The sequence below is a fragment of the Myodes glareolus genome, chromosome 10, assembly GCF_982192425.1.
Source record: "Myodes glareolus chromosome 10, mMyoGla1.1, whole genome shotgun sequence".
In the NCBI taxonomy this organism is placed as follows: Eukaryota; Metazoa; Chordata; class Mammalia; order Rodentia; family Cricetidae; genus Myodes; species Myodes glareolus.
In genome coordinates, this window is record NC_142035.1 from 5,850,668 (window position 1) to 5,871,276 (window position 20,609).

Here is a 20,609-nt window from a genome sequence, read left to right on the forward strand (position 1 = left end):
CCTGTCTCGAAAAACCGAGAGAGAGAGAGAGAGAGAGAGAGAGAGAGAGAGAGAGAGAGAGAGAAGAAATTGCCCCATGGTTACTTATTGCTACTATTTAGGTTTTTTGGTTTTTCACCCCTTTCATTTTTGTAAAACTACTGTGTTGTACCAGGCCCAGGTCTGGGGAACACCGGGGCAGATTGTCCACACACTATGTTAAAAACAGTTTGAGAAATTCTCTGACTGCAAAGACCTGACTAGCCTGGGACTCGGTACATAGCCCAGGCTGGCCTTGAACTCATAGAGATCCACCTGCTCTGCCTCCCAAGTGCAGGGATTAAAGGTTTGTGTGCCCCAAGCTAGGTGGAACCTAGCTTTTAAAGTGTGATCATTGACAGTTGTCCCGTGAACTAAATGCAGTCGTCTTCACAGAGTGGTTTCCCTTCTCGGGCGTTTCCAGGGTGTAAAATCTGGCAATGCATCCACATTCATTTTATATTCTGCCAGTTGGGGTATTCGTTTTCGAAACCTCAGAATGCCTGCGCTCAGCAGATGTACATCACATTCCATGGGCGATGTGAGCCTGGAACTGGGGAGCGGTGTGGCTGGGTGGCTCTGGCTATTGAAAATGAGAGCACAGCTGGATACTTGAATCCGGCTTACCTTTTGGAAGATTAAGAGAAAGGTCTCAGGTGCAGGGCTCATAGGGACACCAGATCAGACTGACCTTTGGATTACAGAAGAGTTAGTAACAGCATGGACAGACAGACAGACAGCATGATAGGGCTCTGCTAAGACAGAGTGGGACCCTTCTTACAGATCTCAGAGGAGGGAGAGGTCCCACAGCAGGAGCCTGTGGGCCAGGTTTCTCTAATGTGAGGGGAGGGGCACGTCTCACTGAGATGTCCCCACCCACCGGTGGCCTTCGGTGGCAGGCTATCTGTTGGGTATCTGTCTCTGTGGCAGCAGGGAGTCCCAGGACCATCTCCAGGGATGAAGGACTAATCTGGGATTTTCACCTTTCTGGAGTCCTGGTACTAGGAGTCTGTTCCAGACTCACAGGTTTGGTCTCTGGTAGGATGCTAATGGGGGCTGGGACGCTGCAGGCACATGCCACTGTCTCCATGTCCAGAGGAGCCTAAATGTGCCATGCTTAGCATCTTTGGCCCGCTTTTAAAAGGCTGACATAGCTATATTCATGTGTATTAGCTCAGCTTATGGACCAGAAGTTCTCAGCTCTAATCTTTATGCATGGCAGGCGTGTGAGTTGCTGTTTCCCACACAACTGGGGAAACAGCCCACGGGTGTCTTGGATGCTCAGACACTCCTGACCCCACCACCACCACGACTGAAAACAAACTTTATTTTACACATGACCAGGAGCAGCACATTTTCTTTGTAAATAGGACAAACGCTCCCAGCGTCTCAGGCAGCTTGTGCTACTGCTTGGCAGCAGACGTGGATAGACCAGTTAGGAGCAAATGCTGAGGAAAAAATAACAAAGTTAAAGACACTTGCCAAGACAACTTTTTTATAAAAAGGGTATGCCAGAATCCAGACTGGGCTAGTGAGCATACTCAACCAAGATAGCCTCTGCCTTTTAGCCCCGACATAGGTGGTAACTGCATCTTATCACGTTGGTAGGAGATGTACCCTGAGAGCCACACTCGGTGACCTTAGCATCTCATCCCGTTGGTGGGAGATGTACCCTGAGTGCCACACTCAGTGACCCCAGCATCTCATCCCGCTGGTGGGAGATGTACCCTGAGAGCCACATTCTGTGATCCCAGCATCTCATCCTGTTGGTGGAAGATGTACCCTGAGAGCCACACCCAGTGACCCCAGCATCTCATCCCGTTGGTGGGAGATGTACCCTGAGAGCCATACTCAATGACACCATCCAGCTGGAAGGAGCCAGCTTGGTTACTGCCCAAATTCCATAATGCCATTTGGGGTTATCTCTTCAATGAATCTATCTAAAAGACCACAAAAGTGCATCAGTAGTTTTATTTATGTGGCCTCCAAGATGGGGCAAAGTTATCAGCATGACACACAGTAGACGTCAGGATAGAGGGACATTACACACAGTAGACGTCAGGATAGAGGGACATTACACACAGTAGACGTCAGGATAGAGGGACATTACACACAGTAGACGTCAGGATAGAGGACATTACACAGTACACGTGAGGATAGAGGAGCATTACACAGTACACGTGAGGATAGAGGAGCATTACACACAGTAGACGTCGGGATAGAGGACATTACACACAGTAGACATCGGGATAGAGGACATTACACACAGTAGACGTCGGGATAGAGGACATTACACACAGTAGACGTCGGGATAGAGGAGCATTACACAGTACACGTGAGGATAGAGGAGCATTACACACAGTAGACGTCGGGATAGAGGACATTACACACAGTAGACGTCGGGATAGAGGACATTACACACAGTAGACGTCGGGATAGAGGACATTACACACAGTAGACTTCGGGATAGAGGGACATTACACACAGTAGACGTCAGGATAGAGGGACATTACACACAGTAGACGTCAGGATAGAGGGACATTACACACAGTAGACGTCAGGATAGAGGAGCATACACACAGTAGACGTCAGGATAGAGGGACATTACGCACAGTAGACGTCAGGATAGAGGGACATTACACACAGTAGACGTCAGGATAGAGGAGCATACACACAGTAGACGTCAGGATAGAGGGACATTACGCACAGTAGACGTCAGGATAGAGGGACATTACACACAGTAGACGTCAGGATAGAGGGACATTACGCACAGTAGACGTCAGGATAGAGGGACATTACACACAGTAGACGTCAGGATAGAGGGACATTACACACAGTAGACGTCAGGATAGAGGGACATTACACACAGTAGACGTCAGGATAGAGGAGCATACACACAGTAGACGTCAGGATAGAGGGACATTACGCACAGTAGACGTCAGGATAGAGGGACATTACACACAGTAGACGTCAGGATAGAGGGACATTACACACAGTAGACGTCAGGATAGAGGGACATTACACACAGTAGACGTCAGGATAGAGGGACATTACACACAGTAGACGTCAGGATAGAGGGACATTACACACAGTAGACGTCAGGATAGAGGGACATTACACACAGTAGACGTCAGGATAGAGGACATTACACACAATAGACGTCAGGATAGAGGGACATTACACACAGCAGACTTTAGGATAGAGGACATTACACACAGTAGATGTCAGGATAGCGGGGCATTATTCAACATCTACAATCGCCGCTCATCTCCTGGCTCCCCCTCACTTTCATTTGCCCACAGTAATCTTTCGAACTCTTGGATAGCTGTTGGGATGGCCAGAGTCAGAGTGAGTGTCCTCCTGGATGAGGAGAGAAAAGAAATCTAATCAGCTTTTAATTTAGGTTAAAACAATATTGGGCCTTTTTTTCTTGCCTGTAGGTAGATGCTGCCATGAATCAAGGTCTCAAGTATGATATTTTGGCAGCATTTTCTTTCTTTCTTTTAGTTTTCTTTGTTTTTATTTTTTGTTTTGTTTTATTGAGACAGGGTTTCTCTTTGTAGCTTTGGAACCTAGCCTGGAACTAGCTCTTATATACCAGGCTGGTTTTGAACTCACAGAAATCTGCCTGCTCCTGCCTTCCAAGTGCAATGATTAAAGGTGTGTGCTACCACCACCTGGCTGTGTCTAAACAGCATCACCTCTGGATTTGTGTCTGATGCCTAGGGGGTTTGAATATGGGCCTGGTGAGGAGAGCAGACCGAGCAAGCCATGGGGAGCAAGCCAGTAAGCAGCACCCTTCATGTCAGCTCTTCATGTCATGGCCTCTGTGTCAGCTCCTGCCTCCAGATCCCTGCTTGGGTTCCTGCCCTGACTTCTCTCGGTGATGGAGTGTTGTGACCTGAGAGCTGTAGGCTGGAGTCAGCCCTCTCCTCCCCAAGCTGCTCTTGGTCATGTTGTTTATCACAGCAATTGAAACCCTAAGACAGGTACCAAGTTAGGTCAGCATGGGTAGAAGAGGAGGAGGAGGAGGAGGAGGAGGAGGCAGTACATGGGGCCCAGGGATATAGGCCCTTAAAGCAAACAAACAAACTAAAACTGTTAAAGGAAAACATTCCATGCTTGCACAGCAAGAAATGGCATCCATTTGTCTTAGCACAAACTATAACTGGATGCCAAGCGGTGTCTCTGGGGCTTGCTTTGCTCTCGCATCACCTCCTAGACACATCTGGTGCCAGGAAAGGAGCCCATGCTGAACTGGGGGGAACAGGAAGGGTACCCCAGAGCCTCTATGTGGCCCTATTATTTTGGAAGCACATGAAGAAACTGGGAAAGAACACTGACCTTGGTGTGGGCTGGATCAGGTGGATCGTGGATATTGAACAAGGGAAGATGCCTCTGGGCCTACCGCAGGAACTGGCTACCCACTGTCTGGGGGTCTCTGGGCCTACCGCAGGAACTGGCTACCCACTGTCTCGGGGTCTCTGGGCCTACCGCAGGAACTGGCTACCCACTGTCTGGGGGTCTCTGGGCCTACCAGAGGAACTGGTTACCCACTGTCTGGGGGTCTCTGGGCCTACCAGAGGAACTGGTTACCCACTGTCTGGGGTCTCTGCTCCCCTTGAGCCTTATTTAGCCTAGTTATTTCCTATCCTGGACTCGTGAGAGTTCATCTGCCAGCTTCAGTCCCACATGTAGAGAGATTTCTTGAATCTCAGCCTCTGGTAATGAAGGCTTCCTGTGTTCTGCTTTTAACATCTTCATCCATCTTCAGCCGGTTCCCCCATAGGGTAGTCCCCTATGCTAGGTCTTCTTAGCAACCAAAGTCACCAAGGACACGTGTGACGTGTGGATCCAGACTTCACATTCTCTTTAAGTTAGCTATGTGTCTCATCCACTCTCTTACTGTACCTCCAGGGTGACCCACCCACCAAGGAGTACTTTGCTAGGGAGATTTAAAGTCCATGATGAGCCCCAAATTGTTTTCTATGTCACACAAAGCAACACACAAACTGAAGGTAACCTCGCAAGGCAATTCTTCTTATAATAATAATAAAAAAAAAAGTGCACCAGAACTCAGCCTGGGCTAGCAAGCACACCCAGCCAAGATGGGTTCTTTATACCTGATTGCCTTAGTTATGGCTTTGTTCAGCTTCTTTCCTCAGCTGAGATTACAGACACCATGCCCAGCCTGTGTCTCTGAGCTCTGAGGTGCCGCAAACTGTGTCCTGAGCTCAGGAAAGCAACCGGGTGGCAGGCCTCTGCAGGACGGCGGGCATAGCAATGGATGGTACATTGCATTTCTGGCTTAGTGGTAGGTCTCATTTTACAGGGTAAAAGCATCATGTAAAGATCAATTTATTTTAAAAATAAAAACAAGTTAGGTTTGCACTAGACCTAATTGTAAGAGGGAGGGTCCCTTTAAAAGGTCATTTGGGGGACCTGGAGAGATACCTCAACAGTGAAGTGCATGTATTACTCTTGTAGAGGACCCGACTTGGGTTCCCAGGACCCACATCAGGTGACTCACAGCCAACAGCAACTCCAGCTCCAGGAGATCTGACGCCCCCTTCTGACCTCCAGAGATACCTTCACCTACCCCCTCACACACATACATACACACATGCACACATACACATACACACACATAGCATACTCATGATGTGGGATTCCCCTCTGTATGCTATGAATACGTCTTATTGCCATTGGTTAATAAAGAAGCTGTTTTGGTCTATGACAGGGTAGGATATAATAGGTAGGTGGGAAAACTAAACTGAATGCAGGGAGAAAGAAGGCAGAGTCAAGCAGACGCCATGTAGGTGCTGAAGGAAAAAGATGGCAGAACCTTACTGGTAAGCCACAGCCTTGTGGTGATGCACAGATTAATAGAAATGAGTTAGTTTGAGATGTAAGAGCAAGCTAGGAATACATCTGAGCCATCAGCCAAACAGTGCTATAATTAATATAGTTTCTGTGTGATTACTCAGGTCTGCATGGCTGGGAAACAGCACAGTCTCTCCATTTACGTACACACACATAACATATACAAACAAGAGACACACAGACATGCAAACACACAGAGAGAGAGACACACAAACACACATTTTTAAGGTCATTTTGGTTTGGGTTTGTTTTTTGGTTTTGGCCCCAATTCTTAAAGATGCATATTATCTACTGTCTTCCTGAAGCCCACTTTTTAGAAGATGTATGTAATTGCTGATGTGCTTTGCAGTGTATCAGAGAGTGTAGCGTGTGCCATAGCATACATACAGAACTCAGAGCACAACTCACGGAAGCCAGTTCTCCATCCAACATGTGGGTCCACAGGTTTCAACTCAGGCCAGCAGTGACAAGTCCCTCTACCTGTAGAAGCAAGTCAGACTCCGTGGAAGCCCATCTCTTAACCATGGCTGCAAGCTACACGTGGGGACACTGATGTTCACTAGTGGCCTGTATCGTCTCCCACAGAGTAACCTGCAGAGACATAGGAAGAAGTGTGACCCCGAGCACGAGAAGTTGGCTACCTCCATAAAAGGAGGAGCAGTGCAGAAGAAGCAGACCGTGGAGGAAGGCCCAGGATCGGACAACGGTACGTCCTTTCTGATCACGTTGTTTTAATCTGGCAGTGGTTTTCCCATTGTTAACCCCAGCTAGAAGGTCAGTGAGGGTGGCGGCTGTTGTAGCCCGGTCTCTGAGGGGCTTGGTGACTATATCAGAGTGGCGACTGCATTCCAGTAAGCCACACCTCTGCAAGGTCACCCACACTCAACCCCAAAATCAAGCACTTACCTGATGAGCTATGCCTAGTGACTTTTTTTTTTTTTGAGACAGGGTTTCTCTGTAGCTTTGAAGCCTATCCTGGAACTAGCTCTTGTAGACCAGGCTGGCCTCAAATTCACAAATATCCACCTGCCTCTACCTCCCGAGTGCTGGGATTAAAGGCGTGCGCCACCACCACCTGGCGTCTAGTGACATTTTTGATTGCCACGGACATCTCATGGGCAAGAATCTGCTTGCCTGCTATAGTGCTCACAGTGCCCCCATAAAGGAGTCCCTATCCCCTTTGCTCAAGTTGAGCAGCCCTGACTCGAGGCAGGAGACTGACCGCCAGTATTCCAGAATCAGGCTGTTTCAGCAACTATTTCAAAACATACTTTCTGGTTTCCTGACCTGGATGTCTCAGCTTTCTCTCACATTTTCTCACTCTGTGTGGTTTCTCCTAGATACTGCTGACCAGGAGAGCAACACCGTGAAGGAGGTGCAGTGCCCTGGAGAGCTGGCTCTCGGCCACCACAGTGACGATCGTGCAGGAAAGAGCGAGAGCCAGGATGAAGGCCTGACCTGCGAGATGATCTTAAACATGATGGATAAGTGACAGGCTGCTCCATGTTGTGGCCTTTAGGGAAGAAACCAGTTAGAAATAGGATCACCATGGTGATAGCCGTGTTCTCAGAGTTTGATGTAGTATGTAGAAATGTTTGAAAAAAAAATCCACGACTTTTTCCTGAAGACTGGAGTCAGAGCTTGGAGTGAAGGGCACACCTCAGCCCCATGGGTTCACCCTCTGGGCACTGGCAGGGTGGCCCACCATGAGCCAGGGACAGGTTTTAGGAAATATTTATTTCCACAGATGCTCAGCCCAGCTAGCGCCTTGGTGGTTAGAACAGAAAAACTTTTGAGTTGTTGTACCCACCCTTGGTAGTTCTGATACTATGATGTTTTAAACCCAAGGATGAATCATACGCCCTTTTTATACCAATGAATTTTTCACGATGTTTAAAGCTACCAAAATGCTTTTAATGAATTCTAAACTCAACCCAAAGATCTTAATGCTATAAAAAGATGGAGTGGTAGAAAGCAATAAGTATCCCAATTGACTAGAAAAAAAAATGATATATACAATAGATTTTACTTTGCCATAGAGCAAGTCTCGCCTTTAGATTTTTTGCCCCCCTACTTTTGTAGACCTGTAGACTGAACCCAGGGCCTGGTGTAAGCTAGGCTACACCCCAAGCCTCCAGTCCATTTTTTTTTAACATTAAGTTGCCCTGGCAACTTGAACTCATTCGGCAGCCCAGCCACACTCTGAAACAACCATCCTCTTATGTCAGGATCCCAAGTAGCCGAACGATTGGCCTTTGCCACCAGGCCTGGTCTGTATTTTCCTTTAATTACAATCTTTGCTAGCTATGAAATTGCCCTGGCATTGTTACTAGAATTATTTTTATTCTTAGCCAGGTGTGACACACTCTTCCCAGCACTTAGAAGGTAGAAGCCACAGGATGGGGTCACCCTCAGCTACATATCAAATTCTAGGCTAGCCTGAGCTACATGAGAGTCTCTCTCAAAAAACATATATCTATGTAATTTCTTAGCACTTTGGTTTCTGCCCCCTTTTGTTTTGTTAGAAGTATTTTATTTACATTTTTAAAATGATTGGCTGTGAGAAGAAATCTGAAAATTTGATAATGAAATGTGTATTTGTGAAGAATTCGAACTTCTTGTAATTCTCACTAGTTCGGGAGAATGTCTTTTTCCAGCCCTCATTCTGGCACTCAGTGTCTGGGGTCTCTGAGATTAGCTAGGATCTGTCTGCAGGAGCTTTGCCTAGCATCCGCCTGCTCTGGAGTCCTACACTGCCATGTCTCCGGATCACCCACAAACTCCAAGTTCAAATTCTTAAAATGTTGATCTGTTCAAAACATGCCACGTGTGAAGGAAGTCCTTGTGGTGTGGTCACGGGAGCATTTTGTGCCTCAGATGAATTCCGCTCATATGTGACATGCAACAGGATTTAAACTCTGTGGTCAGCTGTATGCTGTTATTGTTATTTTTGACTGTTGTAAAAGATTTTTGCACAATTCAATAAAATGAAATGATTTTTTAAACAAACTTTCTTTGTAGTAGAGATTAAACCCAGGGCCTCAGGCATACCAGGCAAGGCTGTACCCCTATGTACACCACAGCCATCTTTATACTTTCTATTTTGAGAAAGTTGTCCAGGTTGTCCTTGACCTCACTCTGTGTAGCCCAGGCTATCTTGAATTCTCAGTCCTAAGTCTCTGGAGTAACTGGGATTATACCTCCAGAAAGCCTGGCTAATAGTGGTCTTTAAAATGTTCTTGGGGGCTGGAGAGACGACTCAGCAGTCTTGCAAGTCTTGCAGAGGACCTGAATTAGGTTCCCAGTCACCTGTAACTCCAGCTCTCAGGAGCTTGATGCCCTCTTCTGAGGGTGCCACCACCGCTCATCTTGGTTTTGTTTTTAATGTCTTGTTGGGCCAGAGAGATGGCTCAGTGGGTAAAGGCACTTGCCACCAAGCCTGATAACTGAGTTCAATCCCCAGGACCCACATTGTAGAAGAATACCAACATCTGATATGTTGTCCCTTAACTTCCACATGGTAGTGTAACACACACGCACACAGACACACATATAATGTTTTCGGAAAACTTTAATGTCTTCTTGAGTGACAGGGGCAGGAGGGATGGTTCAGTACATAAAATGTCTGCTGAGCAAACATGGAGACTTTGGCTCCCCAGGACCTGAGTAAAAGACAAGGCATGGCACATCTGTAACTGCAGTGCTGCGGGGTGCAGCAGCACACATCTGTAACTGCAGTGCTGCGGGGTGCAGCAGCACACATCTGTAACTGCAGTGTTGCGAGTCAGAGGCAGTTGGCTCCCACATACTGAATTAGTGGCTTTCGGGTTCAGTCAAAGACCTCTCTTGATAACATGAAGTGAAGCGAGATAGAGAAAGGCGCTCAGTGTGGACCTCTGACCTCCACGCTCATACACACGCAGAAGGTGTCATCTGCAGTGAGGATTTAGAGGACCTGGCGTCCTGTGCTCTGTGGCTGGAGATGGACCAGGCTTTGTCTTGGGAAGACAATGAGCAGTTCCCCGGAACATCTAAAGTGAAATTTCCAGGCGGTTCAGCAGCTGGGCTCCTACCCAGATGAACTAGAGCTGGGCTTCCCGAGACAGATTTGTACACACACATTCAGACAGTATCCCAACAGCCAAAGATGGAAGCCAAACTCCATCAGGAGGTGAGGAGAAAAACAGTGAGGTCCGTTCGTGCAATGGATCACTATGCAGTCCTAAAAAGGAAGTGTGCTCCATCCTAGGTAAACACTGAGCTCTGCCGAGCGGTGTGGTGGGAGTTCCCCAGGGGAGTCAGCATCCTGGAGAAGGACAGGAGAGCTGTGGTCAGCCGAGCCAGGGAACAGAGCAAGATGGTGTTTAATGCGGATGTTTCAACATCACTCAACAGTTTTTCACTATGAAGAGTTTTAGAATGGGCGGTGACTCAAAAGTGTGACTTGTCCTAACACCCCAGAACTGTACATTTAAAACAGCCGTCACGGTCATTTCAACCAGCGACCAGCGAGATGGTGCAGCAGATAAAGGTGCCTGCTGCCGAGCCTCACAACTCAAATTCAATCCCCAGAAGAGACCCAAAGCTGTCCTGCAAGGTGTGCTGTGAGCACCGTGTGCATCCGTGACACGCATGAGTGTGTGTCCATACATCCAAGTAATTGTCACTTTAAAGGAGAACCCACAACGGGAACTCTTCTATGCACAGCACAGCCATTTAAAGATTTTAGTGGAAGAACAGATAATGCTGGAGGGATTGCTCAATGGTCAGAGCACCAGCTGCTCATGCAAGAGAGCTCAGGCTCGGTTCCCAGCACCCGCACGGCAACTCACAACTGTTAGTAACTCCGGTTCCAGGAAACCCCCACCCTCTTCTTGCCTCCTGGGACGTTGCACACACATGGTGCACAGACATACAGACAGGCAAAACTCTCACATAAAGTAAAAATAAAGCTTTTTAAAGAATGTACGTACAGGACTAATCCCAGCACTCTCGGGAGGCAGAGGCAGACGGATCTCTGTGAGTTTGAGGCCAGCCTGGTCTACAGAGCGAGTTCCAGGATAGCCAGGGCTGACAGAGAAACCTTGTCTCAAGAAACAAAAACAAACAAGAAAGAACATACAAGACAAAGAACGTGTTCTTAAGATGCTAGCCTATGGGGCTGAGGCTGTCACTTAGTTGGTCGGAGTGGTTACCTAGCATGAAGCCCCGAGTTTGATTCCCAGCACAGACTAAACTGGGTGCAGTGGTTTGGGCGTGTAATCCCAACGTTGCGGAGACAAGAGGCTCTGGAGTTCACGGTCATTCGCAGCCACGTAGTGAGCTTGAGGCCAACTTGGACTACATGAGACCCTGACTCAAATAAAATAAAATATAATAGCCTCCAAAGGTCTCCAAAGAGTTGTCAAAACCTCATTATAAACAGACTTTTAAATCAGGTAGTAAAGTTCGACTTAGGTGTCTGGCGTTGACTCTGCTCCACGTTGAACCCCACCACACATCTGGAGATCACACAGCCACACAGGTGCCTCCTGGAATGCGGAGGGGGATTTCAGTCCTTTGGGCTCTAAGGTAGCAGCAGTGAGTGCCCGCAGTGCCCACCAGAGGGCAGACGTCTCCTTCTCAAACATCGCTACAGGATTCAAGGCTTTCCAATAAGCACACACAGTACTAAGCCTTGGCAGATTACTTTGCGTGGCACCCCAAGAGAGAGCAAGAGAAAGGAAGATTTGGCTGCTGAGTTGGGACATGTGGAGAACCTGCTGGTGAGTGTGCTAGGGTGAGGAGCTGCCTGGGAAGGAGTGCTTCACTTAAGACAATTTGGAGATTTGGAGATATAGCAGACATGACTGGAACACCTCTGGCCCACTTAATGCCTGTTTTGCCAGAAGACAGTACCAAATTACAACTTGGGTCGATGGTGGCTGTCCCCAATAAAGAACCCTGGGGAAAAGAAAAAGAAAAAAAACTGAGATCTAGAGGAAGCATGCTCACATGGCAGCAAACTCTGTGCAGGACCCATCAGTGGCAGGCAGAGCTGTGGGCATCCATGGCTCACTTTTAGAAAGTGGCAAGAATGACTTCATTCCTAGATCTTGGCTCCAGGGTAAACATTCAGCTATTCTGATGCCCTTGACAGTCCTCAGGGGCAGCCCCCATCAGAGTAGTCCTGAGTTGTCCCTGAAGGCCACGGTTACTGCTACTTAAACATACTGACGAACGTCTCGGAGTGTGGTACACATCTTGGCTCTCACTCCCTCTCCCCAGCCTTTCTTGGGAGTTGACTTGCAGCTGAGTGCCTGGTGTGAGGCGCTTGTAGAAGCTGCCCCATCACTTCTGCGGTGTGGTTGTCACTAGAAACCTGGTCCCCTCCAATCCTCTTTGAAACCCTTGCAACCTAATATTTCAAAAGGTGTCCTTGTCACCTGGCTCAGTAGTTCCACGAAGGGGGGGGGGGCAGGCAGATCTCTATGAATTCAAGGTCAGCCTGGGCTACAGAGTGAGTTCCAGGACAGCCAAGGCTACACTGAGTGACCTTGTCTCAAAACAAACAAACAAACAACAAAAAGTGCTTGCCTCTGCTTCCGCCCAGGGCAGAGGACAGAGCAGGAGGTCCATTGTGGTGCCCACTACAGAAAGTGCCACAGAAGTTTACTGTGGACAGACACTGGCCAAGAGACATCATAGAAAGAGCTCTAGTGAGTAACTATCGTGGACGGCTCCATGGTTATGAACACTGGTTGCTTTGCCAGAGGACCCAGATTCAAAGCCCAGCACCCACATGACAGCTCACAACTGTCTGGAACTCCAGTTCCAGGTCATCTGATTCCCTCTTCTGACCTCCACGGGCACTAGGCACACACGTGGTGCAAAGACGTACAAACAGGCAAAACATAAAATAAAAACACACATAAAATAAAAATAAATCTAAAAAAAAAAAAAACCCAAAGCTTTAAAAAAAATAGTACTGTAAGGGGCAGCTGAGTGAGCTCTCAGAGGGTGGCCTGCCACGGATGTCATTTCTTGTTAATGGCTGTAAGCGTGCAATCCAAGAGTGATTAAAAGACTTTTCAGATGATGACTATAATTATATTCCAAGCTCTGAACAATGAAAAGTGGTAAAACAGGGCTGGGATGTGGATAGCTCAGTGGCAGAGAGCATGCCTGCTTAGCCTAACACATGCTATGGCCGGTTCCATCCCCAGCTCTAAATAATAATAATCACCACCCAGGCAGTAAACAATGAGGGGAGCCCAGGCCTTCACTGGGGGCTCCTTGAACCTTGAACCTCACGTCTGGTGCATAGCCAGTTCCCTGAGAGCTGTGTCATCTGGGAATAAAAGTAACCGGCCTGCCTGTGACTCTCGGCCCCGGGGAGGTTGAAGGCATCTCCTAGACAGAATAATTTGTCTTAAAGCAGGGGTCACGGGATATTTAAACCTTTTTGGTCTCAAGTTTTCCAATTTAAGATGAAACACACACTAACTTTGATAAGCCAACACAAAATACAGCGTGTGGGTTGAACATCCCTATGTCCCGCCATCCTCCCCACACTGTCCTGCAGCCTCCCCTCCCCCCATGCCCTGTCAAGTCACCTCCTACATCTCTACCCCTGCCAGGCTCTGGTGTCCGTGCACGTGGGGTTAGCTTTGCTGGCCCCAGGGCTGACTGGACCACAGGGGTGTGGTGTCCTGAGTCACTCATGATCCCCAGGCTTCCCCACCATCAGCAGAGTCCTGCCAGCCCTAGCTCACTCACGGGAGCCTGTTCATTCATCGCGCCTGACTCTTGAGATTTCTAAATTTGGTCAGTGTACAGGGCTGTGCAGGGTGCCTGTGAGCTAAAAATACCAGGCAGGTCTGGGGCGGAGGCTGCACACAGCACGGGTGGGGGACGGTGAGTAAAATCTCTGGGATTCAAAGTGTCCGTTCTCTCCCACAGCCTTCTCTGTCTAGATGGCATCTACGCTGTGGAACGGCCAGCCATGACTGTCCTAACTGAGCTACAAAAGATCTCTTTCCTAATGAGCAGGTATTGGTTCAGTGATTCCCAGATCTGGACTGCATCTGGGCGTCACCAGCTCTTAGACTTACCTTCACTTCATTTATTTAAAAAAAAAAAATGAGTAGTTTATATCGCAGCCCAGGAAACAAATGCAAAGAAAATGAGGAAGAAGGATTATGAGTTTGAGGGCAACTTGAGCTACGTATTAGCAGTTGGCAGAATGCTTGCCTAGCATGCACAAAGTTCCAGGCTCCATCCTTATCATCGGATAAACCAAACGTCGTGGCCAGGCCTGTAATCTCAGCACTTGGGAGAAAGAGCTGAGGAATCAGGGGTTCGAGGTCATTCTTGACTATGTAGTAAGTTTGAAGCCAGCCTGGGTGACCCCAGACCCTGTTTCAAGAAAGAAAGACAGGAAGGATGTTTATTTTAAAAATAAAATGGCACAACCCAAGTCTGCTTGGAAAGCTAGCACCGCCTGTTTGCAGGGACAGCAGCTGAGTGGGTGACGCCCACAACAGGGTTGATAAATTTTGTCCTTGCTGATGGTGACTGTGATAGGCCAGGTGCTTTTGCAACACCCTCCAGTGTCACCTTGCTGACCTAGAGACACAATAGTGTCCCTACCTCCCGTGAGTCTTGTCACCCTCTCACTTTGTCTGGGAATGGGTGGGGGTGGGTGGGTGCATGTGGAGGAGGTCAGAGGTCAACCTCACATGTCTCCTCATGTGCTGCCCATCATAGTTTGTTCAGTTCCTTTTAAATCGTTCACAAACTATTATACTTTTTATTTGTTCTTATTTATGAGTGTGTGTGTGTGTGTGTGTGTGTGTGTGTGTGTGCCATGTGTGCAGGATCTTTGGAGGGCAGAAGAGATACCCAGACACTCTGGGACTGCTGTGAGCTGCCCACCGATGTTGGTATTGGTAACTGAACTTGGGTCCCCTGCAAGAGCAGCAAGTGCTCTTGGTTTGCCTCAGCCTCGGTGTTTTTCCATTCATACTAGGGGTCAATTCAGGTCTCTGTGCTTGCAAGCCAGTCACACTGCTGGCTGTCTTATTAGAGTTTCCATTGCCGTGAAGAGACACCATGACCACGGCAACTCTAATAAAGGAAAACATTTAATTGAGACTGGCTTACAGTTCAAAGGCTTGGTCTATTAAAGTCATGGCAGAAAGCATGGTAGCATGCAGGCCAACGTGGTGCTGAAGAAGTAGCTGACAGCACTACATCCTGTTCCCAAGGCAGCAGGAAGAGAGAGAGACACTGGGTCTGGCTTGAGCTTCTGAAACCTCAAAACCTGCCCCCATTGACAAACCCACTCCAACAAAGCCACATCTCCTGATAGTTCCACTCCCTATGGGCCCAAAGAGGGGGGAGTTTTCATTCAAGCCACCACACGACTCGGCCATCTCTCCAGGCTTGTGACAGCAGAGGCTCAGGGTATGGTCAAGATGGGACCACTTGCCCTGGCCTGGTATGCCTATGGAAAGCCCTGCCCCCACCCAGGTGGCTCAGTCTGAATGAGGTTTCTGTTTCCCTTGTCCACTCACTCATTCCAGTCTTTGGGTTGTACTGGATTAGACATAAAACAGTAAAATCAGGGCTAGGGATGCGGCCAAATTGGTAGAGTGTTTGCCTAACATTCAAGACACACTGGGTTTGACCCCCCTCCCTGCATCTCATAAAATGGGGTGTGGTGGTGCACACCTGTAACCACAGCACTGGGGAGATAGAGGCAGGAGGATTACAAATTTTAGATCATCATCACTTACATAGTGAGTTTAAGGTCAGCAAGAGCCATAAGACCTGCTTTCCTGCCTCCCAAAAAAGGGAAGAGGAGAGGAAGAAGACCCCATTCCGTCAGGGGCACACCCACAGTGTCCCACAGACCTCCCAGTGTGCCCAAGAGCACACCCACAGTGTCCTAAAAACCTCCCAGTGGGCCCTGCCTTTGCTTTATTTGAAACAGGATCTCAGTGAGTTGCTCTGGTTGGCCTAGAACTTGCTATATATAATAGGTTGGCCTTGAACTCACAAAGATCATTCTGCCTCTGGCCCCCAAGTACTAGAACTAGAAGTATGAGCCACCATCTGTGACCAAGGGCCTCACCTTTTGAGGGTTCTACCACCTGCCACTAACTTCATAGACCTTTTGAGGGAGAGCTAAGACCCAATGTAACACTCCCATCCCAGTGCTCAATCCACACCCTATGCCGCCTATCAATCGATGGGTCTGTAGCCACCACTGGACCAGTCGACTGAGGATGGCAGGGACAGATACCTTGCCCTCGGTTCAGGGCACAGTGTTGGTACTCAGCGAGCACTTGTTGAACCAATGAATGAGGGAATAAGAGGATGGATGAAGAAAACGAACCCAGAAGGTGAGTTCAGTTTGAGTCATCTGGAGGGAGTGGGGGCTTGCTTACCCTGGGCATTCCGGGGCAGGGCATGTGATCCCATCTTGGCCGTAGCCTCTTGAGCCTCTATAGTCACATGACAAGGCTCACATAGACCTAGAGAGGTGGCTGAGTTAGTAATGTGATGGCCTTACAAACATTAGCCCTGAGTTTGACCACAGCACACATGTCAGAAGCTCATCTTGGTGGTTGGTACGGAACCCTGGGGAGGCAGTGACAGGCCGATCCCTGGGGCCGGATGGCCAGCCAGTCTAGCCTACTCGGTAAATGCCAGGTCCCAGTTAGAGACTCAGCCTCAGAAATGAGGTGGACTCTGAAGGATGACACATGGGGTTGATTTAATATGAAAATAAAGTGGAAGCCCCCAGCAGTGTGATGGCACACACCTTTAATCGCAGCAGTTAGGAAGGCAGAAGCAGGCCTGGCCTCCAGTTTCAGGTCAGCCAGAGCTACATAATGAGAGATCCTGTCTTTTTAAAAGGGGGAGAGGAGCCGGGCGGTGGTGGCGCACGCCTTTAATCCCAGCACTCGAGAGGCAGAGGCAGGCGGATCTCTGTGAGTTCGAGGACAGCCTGGTCTACAAGAGCTAGTTCCAGGACAGGCTCCAAAGCCACAGAGAAACCCTGTCTCAAAAAACCAGAAAAATAAAATAAAATAAAAAGGGGGAGAGGGTGTAAAATTATATGAATACCAAATGTCTTTGGTATTAAAACAAATGACTTTTTTATTTATTTTTAGTAAATGCTCATTTGCACACCTATCATATATATATATATACTTGTATACACCCAGTTATGGAAACATTTTTTTAGGCAAAAAGCTGTCTTGAGCAGAAATCCCACTGTACAGAATGAGAAGGAGACACAGCCACTGCCAGGTGACCTGAGGGCTGTGCGGAAGGCGCATGACAGGGCTCATAAGGCCCCAGACATGGGAGGAGAGCTTCTGTCTCCGCAGGATCTACAGTATCAGGTAACACCCTTCGGAGCCGCCCACTGTACTGATTCCTTCTCTATTGGCATGACCAAACACCGTGGCCAAAGTAATAAATAAAAGACAGCATTTAATTTGAGGGCTCATGTTCCAGAGGTTAGAATCCTCAGCCACCATGGAGGGGGAGAATGGCAGCTGGTAGACAGCACCAGTGCTGGAGTGGAAGGGAGGGGGAAAGGAGGGAGAGAGAGAGAGAGAGAGAGAGAGAGACTGACTGATGAGAGACTGAAAATGGCACTGGCTTTTGAAACCTCAAAGTTCACACCCAGGGACACACTTCCTCCACCAGGGCCACGGTTCTACTACCTGGGGACCAAGTACTCAAAGAAGAGCCCGTGGGGCCACTATCATTCTCATGGATGAGCAAATGTGGCCTGGACAGCAGTCAGGGCACAGGGTCAGGGGAGCTGCTGAGTGGAGACAGCAACCCCACCCACCTCGGAAGGGTTCCCCAGTCGGCAGGGTCACCTCTATTTCCTTTTCTCTCTTACTCAGCTCAGTGACCTGCCCTTCCTGGCCCCTGGAGGGAGCTCCTAGCCAGTAAAAGATGCCTGATAAAGGCTCGGAGTATGTCAGTCCTCAGAATCTACAGGCTGCCTTGATGGGCAAGCTTGGATAGGCGTTAGAATTCCCCAGAGGTTCTCCCTCCCTCCCTCCTCTCTTCCTCCTTCCTCTCTCCCCTCTTCTCTCTCTCTCTCTCTCTCTCTCTCTCTCTCTCTCTCTCTCTCTCTCTCTCTCTGTGTGTGTGTGTGTGTGAGAGAGAGAGAGAGAGTGCACACCACACAGGTCAGAAGGGAATGGGTTCTCTTCTTTTTTTTCTTCCCTTGAGCCAGTCCCAAACAGCTAGACCTCGAACTCATAGAGGTCCGCCTGCCTCTGCCTCCCTGCACTGGGATTAAAGGTGTGTGCCTCTTCTTACACTAAGTGGGACCTAGGAACAGAACTCAGGTCATTAGTCTTGGCACCAAGGGCCTTGACCTACTGAACCATCTCGCCAGCTCATGTTTTTGGTTTTCTGAAAAGGGGCCTCATGTCGTTCAGGCTGGCCTCAAACTTTCTATGTAGCCGAGGCTATTCTTGAACTCCTAATCTTTCTTTCTCCACCTCCTGAGTGCTGGGATGACAGGTGAGCACTACTCAGGGACCTTTAGAGAATCCTAGTGTCCAGCTGCTCCTGGACCAGCTACTCTAGAGGGTGTGGTGGTGCAGGGAGGGAGGGAGAGAGAGAGAAGGAGGGAGAGAGGGAGGAAGGGAGGGAGGCAGGCAGGCAAAAGAGAGAGGGATGTAGTCATACAGACAGCCTGACACCAGGCTGTGAGCCCACCTCCGCTCCATAGAGGAAGACAGGCAAACCCAGACATTGCAAAACCATCAGTGAAACTCAGTGGTGGCCGCACACATCCGCTTCCTGCTGCAGACGACTCCTGGACCCTCCCAGGGGCTTTGGCACTCAGGGAAGACCGTTCGGGTGCAAGCAAGGGCTTCCTCAGCCTCTGTCGGGGACATACCCTAGACTCGCAGCTTCACTCAGTCACACATCTGAGACTCTCTGGGGCTCTCGGGGTGGCCTCATTCCTTTCTGTTCTTCGTCTGAAAGCCATAGAACTAAAACTTAGGTTCCATTGCTCGTGTTGAGTCAGGCAGCCAATGGATGCGACAAACCCAGGCAGGACAGAGACAGGAGCGTGGGAGTAGGACATAGAGTTAACCCTCGGTCCAGCCCAGTCTCCTGGCAGAAACAGGACCTAAAGTTGTACACAGAGTGTCTGGTGGACAGACGGTGCACGTGCTTCAGGGGAAAATAAGAGGTGACTGAGCCAGGCTTGGTGGCACACTCCTTAAATTCCAGCACTCGGGAGGCAGAGGCAGGCGGATCTCTGTGAGTCTGAGGCCAGCCTGGGCTACAGAGAGAGTCCTAAACAGCTGGAACGGCACAGAGAAATCCTGTCTTGAACAACAACAACAAAACAGAATAGGTGACTACAGAAAAGATAAAATCAGGAGATGGGGGCGGGGAGGGGAGGACCCAACAGGAGAAGAGCAGATGCAAAGGCCCTGAAGTGTGCACTGGAATGGGTGGGATGCTCACAGTACCACAGTGCCCTGAGGTCAAGGGTGGGTGATGGGCGGCCTCACGAATGATGGGGCTCATGGAGCTGAGTAACTCATGGTGTCCAGGAGATTGTGATCTGGAACAGGATCAAAGCCCAGGCTGTGATGACTTCATCTCATCCCCCCCACCCAAGGCAGCCAGGCCCATCCATGGGTTATGGTACTCCCATAGACCCTCAGTTAGAGCCCTGGCTTCCCACTGGGTGGGAAGAAGGGACGAGGGGCCTGGCTAGGCCACCAGGCTTCCCAGCAGGCAACTGGGCTCCACTGTCCAGTCACCACCTGGTCCAGAATCTCCCACAGACACAGGTCATTATCAGGAGTGGGGTGTGTGCAGGTTCTTCCCTGCTGCCCCCAAATCTGATGGCTGACTTTAGTGGCTACCTGAGGTGTCCCCTCTCGCCCCATTCTGAAATCCCTCTGGTGATAGACAGAGGGCCCGGGAGATGGGCGGCCGCAGCCAGGTTCCACAGGCCAGTCCTGACCACTGGACCTCATGGCCAGCCCTGGCCACTGACTGACTGTGAAAATAAAGGAAACTGAGATCACATACAGTCCTTGTCACAGCACCAGCCACCTGCTGGACCACCCTGTGTCCCCACTCCCCCACGGGACAGAGTCCAAGGATGCCAGACTGCCCGCGCTGGGCACCGCCAGCAGCACCTGCCCTCCAGTTGACAGCAGGGAGAAGGAGCTAGAGAGGAGGAGAAAGAAAGACAGAAAGAGATTCAAGAAAGGAGGGCAGGAGGAACAGGAGGAGTGGGGGCGTGGGGACGTCGGGGGCGTGGGGAGGTCGGGGCAGAGAGACATGAATCTCACCATTACAGAGTGATATTTCAAAAGACCTGAAAAGTGTCTCAGAGCTGGGGTTGTGGCTTGTTTCTGCAGTGCTTGCCTGGCTTGCACAAGGTCCTAGGTTCTATCCACAGTACAGTGTTAACGTGTGTAGTGGGTACACCAGGAGGAGGAGTTCAAGGTCGTCCCGGGCTATGTCAGAAGTTCTAGGCCAGCCTGGGACACAGGACACCCCGCTTCCTTCTGTCTTGTTTTTAAGGGGAACTGTTTTGGATGGGAAGATAAGGAAGAGGAGAAGGGAACAGGGCTCTGCCCAGCCCTTCACAAACTCTTCTAATGGAATCTGCTCTGCCACCTGGGAGGGAGGCCACCAGCCTGGTTCAC

The 20,609-nt window shown here is 49.3% G+C and overlaps 1 protein-coding gene across 2 annotated transcripts in view; it reads left to right on the forward strand.

Moving 5' to 3' along the window:
- Ctcfl (CCCTC-binding factor like) overlaps positions 1 to 8,910 on the forward strand; it is a 24,934-nt gene extending 16,024 nt beyond the window's left edge. For both annotated transcript variants that reach the window (XM_085696950.2, XM_048441215.3), the window contains 2 exons: positions 6,487 to 6,607; positions 7,242 to 8,910. In XM_085696950.2, the coding sequence (XP_085553076.2) occupies positions 6,487 to 6,607; positions 7,242 to 7,393 (273 nt within the window). In that variant the 3' untranslated portion in view covers positions 7,394 to 8,910. The remainder of the gene's footprint in view (positions 1 to 6,486; positions 6,608 to 7,241) is intronic.
- Positions 8,911 to 20,609: the final 11,699 nt, after the last annotated feature.